This window comes from Vidua chalybeata, chromosome 1 (assembly GCF_026979565.1).
Source record: "Vidua chalybeata isolate OUT-0048 chromosome 1, bVidCha1 merged haplotype, whole genome shotgun sequence".
NCBI classification, from domain to species: Eukaryota; Metazoa; Chordata; class Aves; order Passeriformes; family Viduidae; genus Vidua; species Vidua chalybeata.
Window position 1 is genome coordinate 39,067,162 of NC_071530.1, and position 9,613 is coordinate 39,076,774.

Below are 9,613 nucleotides of genomic sequence, written 5' to 3' on the forward strand. Positions count from 1 at the left end.
AACAAGAGAAGCAAATTCTTAAACTCTCACAAATGTAACAGCTAACAGTATATTAGAATTTGTTTATAATAACATACCATTATGTTATTTGCCTGTCTATTTTACATTGAAATACTAAAATATCTTGACTGTGATACATGTTTTTTTCACACTTTTAATACACATGGTGCCCTAAAAAGGAATGAAATATGATCAACAGAAACTGTTAGAAAAGAAATAGCAACATATTTACTTAACACAAGTCACCACATAAATGAAAATTAATGAGCTTTTTTTCCTTTTAAAAAGCCTGTCCCAAACACTGAACAAACACTATACATTGATACCCCATACTACATTTGGTCCACACTAAAAACTACTTTTTAAGAATTAGAAGCACCTATGGTAACAAAGCCACATTTTCTGGTATTCTCTAGTTTAAAAATCTATTTTTTCTGCCATATTAAAATAAATATGAATCCAGTGTTCCTTAAAAAAATGTTGCTTGAGTTTAATTGCTCGGCTCCTACAATGCAACATCTACTCCTCCTCTGGAGACTTTATAAGCCTTGAAACGTTTTATAAGCCTCATAAATACACTACAAATTCTAGTCTCAATCCTGTAGTAAATTCCATGAGAAAGGAACTGGTTGGTGTTCCAGACACTGACAGCAATTCAGAAGGAGGAAAACAGATGCATCAATGAGTCAATAAACCCTTAATGCTGTTCCAAAACTCCCCTCTCTTCCTCAGCCACTCATCCTCCCACAGCAGCATTCCTACAGAAGTCATTAGGAAAAGCCTTTCAGGATTGTTCATTAAAAGTGCTGACAATCTTGAAGATCATGAAAACTCTACCCCTTTAATTTGCTATTTAAGAATTGTGTCTTGGCAGACAGAAGAATCAACCTCTCCATAAAAGGCAGCATATAAAGGACTCATAAAATAACTTCAAATATATTTTGAAATTACTTTTTAAATTGTTTTGCATTTTCATCACCTTTCTGTTACCTGACATGCATGTTTATCATTCAGCTGGCAAAGAAGAAAGTCTACATGGCATATTCTGAAAGACTTAACTAATATCAGGAAGAGCAGGTTAACATGATACAATTTTAGGTTTGTTTTCTCTCAAGCATCTGGACCATCTGCCTTTGTCTCCACCAGCAAACCAGTATGGAACTTCTTCCTTGGCCCCCAGCCAATTTTTCACATGTTAGTACATGTGAAACCCTCTTTGGATCTACTTAATACCAAAAAAGAATAACTACCTCACTTCTTGCAACTGCTCTCCTCCAAGCAACTTGCCTCCTTTTACTCCAAGATTGTGACATGACACCTCAAAGCTTTCATGATAACGCTGTAACACAACAGTGGTGGAAAACACTAAGGGGACCACTAAACAGAGTGTGACAAAAACCACTACCTCAGCCAACAAAAAGCTCGGTGTTGATGCCTGAAGTAACAGCCTGAATTACTTCAGGCAGCAGAACTCACTGTATCAGCTGGACTGAGACAAAGTTATTTTCCCCCCAGACACCTTGCCATCCTTGTACCTTCATATCATGGCACACCACTGGGGAATAAGCACAGGACTGAAATGCTCACACACTACTACACTATCGTCCCTAAAAACTCCAAATATCCCAGAGCTACCATGGATTACACAGCTGGAAATATCTCCATTGAAGCTCACACTGTCCATTTCTCTTAAGTAAAGATGCCCTGCTTAGGGGATGACCCAGAATTCTAACTGTTCCTATGGAAATATTACATATCAAGCTATCTGGTTGCGAGAGCTTTATTTTTTTTTTCCTCTACTTTCTCAGCTTCTTTTGATTTATTAGAAAATAACTTCTCAGTGTTATCTTATGGTTCCTGTATTTTGTCATGACAAGAAAATATTTCTTGTTCTCTCTTTAAAAGATTCCTTCAGAGATTGAGAAAGATGGTATGAGTTCTTGGCACCTCACTAAGGTAGACTAAGGTATTTGCCCAGCTTTTAATACATTTGCTCTTCTCATAAGTTTCCAATGTCTGAAGAAGGAACAGGAAACCCAAGACTAACTAGGCCCACTCATTCATGAAAAAAAGAACAAAAAAAAAAAAAAAAAAAAAAAAAAAAAAAAAAAATCAGGACATGTGGTATCCATTGGTATCCATGAGAGGAGGACTGCTTAATATCTCAACTGTAATTCTACTTCACAAATCAGGGGAAAAAATAGATTAAGCATTTTAATCCTTTCTTACATATTTCCTTTTTTTTTTTTTTCCCTTTAAGGTAGCTTTTTAAATTATGTCCAAAGGAAAATATATATCTGATGTTTAGGTCTGAACCTTTCAAACATGTTCTAGCTCAAGTAGATTTTACACTAACATGGCTAACATCCTTTTTGCTTACTTGCTGAAAAAAAACACTAAAATTGCTAGATGTGCATAGTGTAACAAATACACAGATTTATCACTTTCACAAAATAAAAAAACAGAAGTAGTAGCTTACTTTCAGTGGCAAACTGTATTTCTATGTAAATTGGAATTGCACTGAGACACAGACAGGATATTAAAATAGCTTTATTAAATGAAACTAGATGAGCTGATATCATAGAATAAGTTAACAACTCACTTCAAAACACGACTTAAAAGACCTTGGTTCATAAGAGTAAAAGCATTTGCAATCACACTGAAATTTTAAAAATAGCAGATCTGATGCTCACTTGTCAAGGAGGGGAGGAATATTTTCCTGCTTTTGACACCAAGTTTTTGAGTACTCTTTACTGAAATACCTGAAGAATACAGCTAGGAAACACTTTTGAATAAAAATTACTAAGAGCTGGTTTATCATTTCACTTATAAGAAACAGTTTTCTTCTATATTTGTAACACAAATAAATATTTGGTGTTTGATCTTGACACTTTGTTTTTATCGCTAGCACTTAAACCAGTTCAAATTCTAGTATTTATTTTCAGTTATGTAATAACATTTTATATGCCTTGATTTAGAATTTACTTTAAATCTGGAATACTAGCCTTAAAATACATTCTCCCAAAAGACCAGTACAAGTGTGTTCCAGTACAAGTACTTCAGAAGACACCACTATGTTTCCAAGCATGCAATTTTCAAGAGACGTCTTCACACAGTTATATACATATAGAACTATGTATTTTTTTTCTCAATCTGCTTTTGAAAACATTCAAAAGCACCTATTTAATGCAGAATAATATTTTCACTATGGGTGGTTTGCAAGAAATTTACTGTTTCTAATGAAAATTAAGTTTTCTGTAACAGCTTTCATTATGAAGTTTTCTACGTATAATCTATAATATATATATATAAAACTCACTCCCAGGGATGGAATCACTCCCATCCATAGCTATGAATCACATGTGCTGCTTTTCATTAATTGAAACGTAAAGATGCATTTGCAGACTGCCTTTGCACATAGACACACAAGACAGTTTAGATGCAAGGTAAAAACCTACTTCTGGAAAAATAAAGTCAATGCAAATGAAATGCTAAATTTAATCAGTAATTTTTTCAGAGCTAAGCTGTCTATCTTAGACTACATGTATGTTCTTTTATTTGGAAAGGTTACTTTATCTGTCCAAATAAAGTAATTCCTTACTTACTACCACAATACAGCACAAGCATCTTAGAAATTAAATGTACGCACACACAAATCTCACAGGTCGGACATTAACAGAGGGCACGTGCTCAAATGTACACCCTTCCTCCCCGAATACCTAATCACCCACAAACCTTCTAAAATCAATTCCTCCCCAAACCCTGAGATATACATCCCTTCCTAGACTTGGTTACAATTGAGCTCCTCACTCCTATGCATCCATCACTCTTTCACCTATGCCAGAACAGGGTTTCCTCCCAGCTCGGAATACAGAGGGTGCAGATGCACGTCCTGAGCTGTGGGACTGGCTCAGCTGCTATCAAAGACGTGGCCCCGATCCCGTTCCAGTACCTAGCCTCCACTTGATATCGCCTCTACCACTTCTTTGATCCTGCATTATTCAGCACTCTGACAAGGAGAAGACTGGACAAGAGTATTTGATGAATGGTGGTGTGGAGGACAGAGGATAAGAAGCAACCACTTTTTTTTTGGCAGGCAAACCAAAACACCTGAGGAATCCCTCTTCAGAACTATTGTGTCTGACTCACCCAAGTGAGCCACAAACATTTCCCTCTGGTGCTGGAATATCCAGCGGAGTCATCAGATCTCTTTACAGCACTGCTTCCTTAAGGGCAGCAGAATCAGAAATACTACAGGCCCAGGAGGGATTGCTGCTTCCTCTCAACTGTTGGATATAACTATATAGCTCAAAGCCTACAAAACACATTCTCTTTAGTAAAAATAAATATTAATATCAATACATTGAGGCAAGTATTTCAGGTCTGACCTTCCTTTCATTGTGTAACTATGAAAAAGGAGGGGCAGAGATGGTAAGGACACACAGGACAAAAAACCTCGCAGTTCTCTGGTCACCATAATAGCAAAAGACAGACACTCATATAAAGCAAGAGAACAGCACTGAAACAAGGCTTGGCAAGAACACAAGACTTTTTCCCCCACGCCCGTCCTGCTCTGCAGACACCACAGTGCAGCAGAGCAAAGATAAGGCAAACTAACAGCACACGTGACAAGTGTTACATATGTGACAACTGCGTCCTAGCCCAGCTGCAGCCAGCGGAGAAACAGAAGGCCTGATCCAGATAAAGAAATTGAAAGAACAGAAAGCCAATTCTGAGCTTTAACCTGGGATCTGGAGAGGCAACTAAAGAGGCCTAAAGGATTCAGGAGTAAGAACTTCAACCACCTACTCATACTTTGAAATTAATAGCATAGTAATGAACAGCAATAAAAAGGATAAAAAACTGTTTACCCTTGGTCCACCTCTAGGACAGTATGCTTATTTCTGAAAACAGACTATTTCATTAGGATTTGTTCATATTACTGACCATAACTACCAACTGTTGATACTTGAGGCAGGCAGAACCCTGATGGCTTACAGAAACAGACCCATGATAGAGCAGTAACACAATGCAACTCCTAGGTACGCTGTCTCGGCCCAACACTCTCCCTCCAAGCACTATATTGGCAGAAGAAGGGAACTCCTGTGTTGCTCCCATCCAAAAGCCCCTTCTCCCAAATCAGAAGAATGGTCAAAGTTCGGTGTAGCAGTGATGGGCAGATCCTTGGGGCAGCAGAGATCCAGTTCAGATTTCAGATGCAAAAAAACTACCCATAAAGTTAAAAACCACTCAGTGCAGAAGGCATAACCAGTGAATTATGGCACATCACTAGAAGTTATTGGACATTGCTCAAGAGGAGCACTTGTTTTAATCCTCTCAGAATGTATTAAAAGCCAAAAAAACTGAAAGTCATCCCTTTATTAAGTTAAATATATTTGATTTGAAATGAAACAATAAAAGAAAGACAAGGTCCCTTTAATAGAACTAGGGTGGGCTTTATCTGTTGGTGTTTTTAAAAAAATATATATTGAGCCTACTATCCAATCAATTACATTTACTCTTCATATTTTTAAAAAATGACAGTATTAAGTTAAAATTACCTTCTTTTTAAGGTAAATTCTGAATCTTCTGAAAGATGCTTATATCTGAATTTAGATTATTTGAAAGGCTGGTTCCTTTCACTTACCAATATACAGCTACTGTATTTATTCAAACAGGCATAACCCAAATATATGCAATACTTCCACCTACTAATAATATACATTATTTCCATTCCACTCCATCTAAAGAGCAAATATTAATGATATTTTTTAAAAGAGAAGTCACATGAACACTCAGCATATATTCACTTTAAGCTAGTATTTCATAGAGTCAAAACCTGTCCCTTTCACCAAGGACAGGAAAGTGGAAATAGTGTTCAAAGTCCTAAATTATTATCAGCACTCTCAACTTCCCTTTATCAGGCTCATGCCGCTCTTACAGTCTTAAAAAAACTTAAAAAACTTAAAAAGTCTTAAAAAACACTGACAGAATTAAGTGATTAAATGTTGCTTGTTTGAAATACTCAGTTCTGTGGGCATTACCATTGTATCAGAACCAACACACTTCAAAGTGCTACTTACAATGATGTCACCTTCACTATAAAAGGCATATTTATAAAAACAAATTAAGTGCTATTACTGCGCTATTACAATTCATTTTCTTTAGTTCTTAAACACACACAGAGGTTGAAGAATTATTTCATTTGTTCACAGTAAGTTTTTCTAGCATTAGAAAATGCCATTACATTTCAGCAATGAAAACTCTCCTTAAAAATCCACACTTTGTAACTAACTTTTGTGAGTTACACTTGGAGATCACCCACCAAAAGTAATTTATATCGCTCTGTCAAAACTCCACCTTCTACGTAAACTATTAGAGTGCAGAGCTGCAAGTTGATTTCAGAAAATCATCAACCAGACCAAGGAAAAAAAAAACTATTAAAAAACCAAGCAAGTACATTTTATAAATCAGAGGTTATCTTGGTTTGTCTCCAGTTAAATAATGCTAAATTATTTTCCCAATACACATTTTCAGTTGTGGTACTCTGATGTGTTCCCATCACTGGTAATTGTGTCTAACTAGTTACATTTTTTTCAAGTCCTGTTACAGCTGAAAACACAGATGACTTGCTGTTTTTTTCCATAAACATTTAATTCTTCTTTCTTTTAAAAGTAAAATTGGGTATCACCTGATGCTTGCATGATGTCTCATTATGAAATTCTCTGTTATAGGAAGTATCTTTCCTTTTTCACAACTGCGTGCAATTCTTTCCTACCTACAAGCATGCTCTTTGAATCACGCCCAAAACTGAAGTTACATGCACAACTCTTTACTAAAATGTGAGCAAATACATTATGTACACAGGATCTGCTAGTTTGAAACATAAATTAACATCCCACCAAGTTTTAAATGATTCCTCATCTTTAGGGCCAGACTTTCTTCTGTTACCCTTCAATTGTTTAACTCGTGGTCTTATTAAGAAACCACAAACTACAGAGAATACATTACTCAGACAGAGAAGCATCCTAGTCGTTTCAACACACTAGCAAGAATTCTAAAAAAATCAAGGTGGTTTCAAAACAACCTACAACTGAACTGCAAGAGGTTGCATATCCAGCAGATATATGGCAAGCAGATTAAAGCCAGACAGCTAAAACTATTCTCTCCCTACCTCTCACCCTCCTCAAGGACATCATATGATCATCTACAAATGAACCACCACCTAAACCAACATTTTTTTCAGCCTGGCACACAGGCCATGGCCCCACTCAATTCAGTGCTACAACAATATTGTTCTTTTGCATGCCAGTGTTCTACAGCTGACATGGAACAGGTCTGGTTTTAGGAGCTGGCTCAAAAATCCTACCTTCACCATTTAAAATGCACATGAGAGAAAGAAAGAATGTCCCACTGTTTTCTGAAAAAATATATGAACACAGTTTCAACTAAAATCCAATTATTTCCCTACAACTACTCTTGAGTTGACAAAAACACTTTTACTGCTTTTAGAGAATGAAAAGTTTGATCATTTCCAGTTGTAGGAAACTGTTGACTCACCATAATTTCAACCCCATTACATTTAAGAACATGTTTCAATAAAAATGCCTATTCAGTAATTTTCACACTTCATTCTGCAGTTTTTTGTATGAGCTATAAAACTTTCAATTACTTGGTCGAACCTAGATGGTAAAATCTTAATTCTGAAAAGTCATCCAAAGACCACAGTTGATAAAGATTGCAAAGTATTGTGAAAAGAAAGGAGAACAGCTTCTCAGCTTAGACATGTTCCCATGGCTAAATTGTGTGATTTCAAGTGGCACACCCAGAAACTTGCACATTTTTTTAATATACCTTTCCATGCTGCCAGGTTCTTAAAATTAAAGAGAATTACCAACATATAATGCAGTAATTAGATCCATGGAAATAGTCCACCATCAGAACACACAGATTCGCTCACTCTAATAGTATTTCATTTTGAACAGCTCCAAGATGTACAGGGACACAAGAACAAGTTTGCTGTTATTCTGTTTAACAAGACCCGTTAAAAGTTCCCACCTCTGTAAAGTACATGTGTCTGATTAAAGATGCCTGTCCATCAAGATCTAGTGTCTTCTGCTTAAACATTAAAGAAGTTACCCCTCAATGCTGATCAAGAGAAAGGCAGAGGATTTACTGATTGGCTGAACCAGACCCCTTCAGGTCACCTTTGCTCCTCCTTCCTCTCAGGTCTCACCAAAACCTGAGAGCATCCGCTCTTACTACTGAGGAGGGGAGCACCTCAGCATTGGGAGCCAGCACTCTCAAAGGACTATAAGGAGGCTCAAAAGGATTCATCAATTCTACAGTCAGCTATCACCAGTACCCTTCTCTTAATCTTAATACTTCCGACCAATCCACGAAAGGCAGTAAAACACCCCCTTCTTGGGTCTGTTACAGAGTTACAACTTTTGGAGAATGATAAAGTTGAATGTCGAGATGGAATAACAAGCACACAGCTCCTGCTTCCTGTCTCTGAAACTTGGGAACTCCAGGTATTGTCCTTGCACACAGTTGGAAAAGAAAATGGGATCAACACGAAGACCCTCTGCTAGCCCGCAAAGGCTCTGCTCTAGGAACAAGAGGCGATACCCGCAACTCTGGCCGGACGACAGGCAGACAGGAGGACAGCGGCTTCAAGACAGCCCTGATGACCCACCCGCTACCCCCAGGAGTTTCCCACCTGTTTGCTCACAGACTGACTTCTTCCATACGGCTCCCAGAACCCCAAGAAGCACCCCACAGGGATACCTGTAACAACACCTACCCTCCTGTAACATCAATTCCAAGCCCAGTCCTCCTCCTCCTGTCCCGGAGCCCTCCACCGAGCGGCGGCTCTACAGCGCTTCGCTTTCCACGCCAGCCCTCAGCTTCTTCCCTTCTTTCAAAGCCAACCCGCGCTCTTTCCACACACGCAAGGGACGCAAACAGAAATAGTAATAATAACAGAACACGAGTAGCAAAACCCACGTACCACAAGATGCAGCCCCACAACTTACCACCCAAGTCAGTCCCCCGCTGCCGCCGCCGCCTCCTCCTCCTCCAGACTTTGCCATTTTCTGCCCGTCTCTCCTCAGCCGAGGCGAGGGCGCTCGGAGGCGGCCGGGAGGGCCGGCACCGACACCGCGCCTGGGGCCGCTCCGCGCCCGCCCTTCGCGCCTCTCCCGCCCTCACCGGCGCCCGGTACCGAGGAAGGGCGGCCGAGGGGCCCGCACAAAGCGCCCCTTCCGCCGGCGGGGAGGCGAGAGGGAGGGAGGGCCCGGCCGGGCCTGCGGCTCTCCCTAGTTTAAAGGGACGACGGGCCGGTCCCTTCGCCTCGCGGCGGCAGCGGCGGCAACAACAGCCACCGCTATCGCCGCCGTAGCGCTGCTGCCTCCCGCCCACCTCCTCACCTCCGGGCCGTCCCCCCCGCAGCCACAAAGGCCCGGAAAACAGATTAATAATAAAAAAAATCTCCCCCTCCCTCCCTCCTCCCTCGTCCCCTCCCTCCCTCGTTCACTCCCTCCCTTCCCGCCCCTCGCGCGCGCGCGCTCCCGCGCAGACCCCGCGCCCCCCGCACACACGCACACCCGGG

The 9,613-nt window shown here is 39.9% G+C and overlaps 1 protein-coding gene across 2 annotated transcripts in view; it reads right to left on the bottom strand.

The window, feature by feature from the left end:
- TOP2B (DNA topoisomerase II beta) overlaps nucleotides 1-9,370 on the bottom strand; it is a 61,274-nt gene extending 51,904 nt beyond the window's left edge. Inside the window, exon 1 of one of the 2 annotated variants that reach the window (XM_053935168.1) lies at nucleotides 9,039-9,370. In XM_053935168.1, coding sequence (XP_053791143.1) covers nucleotides 9,039-9,095 — 57 coding nt within the window. In that variant the 5' untranslated portion in view covers nucleotides 9,096-9,370. The remainder of the gene's footprint in view (nucleotides 1-9,038) is intronic. The other variant, XM_053935169.1, reaches the window with a different exon arrangement.
- Nucleotides 9,371-9,613: the final 243 nt, after the last annotated feature.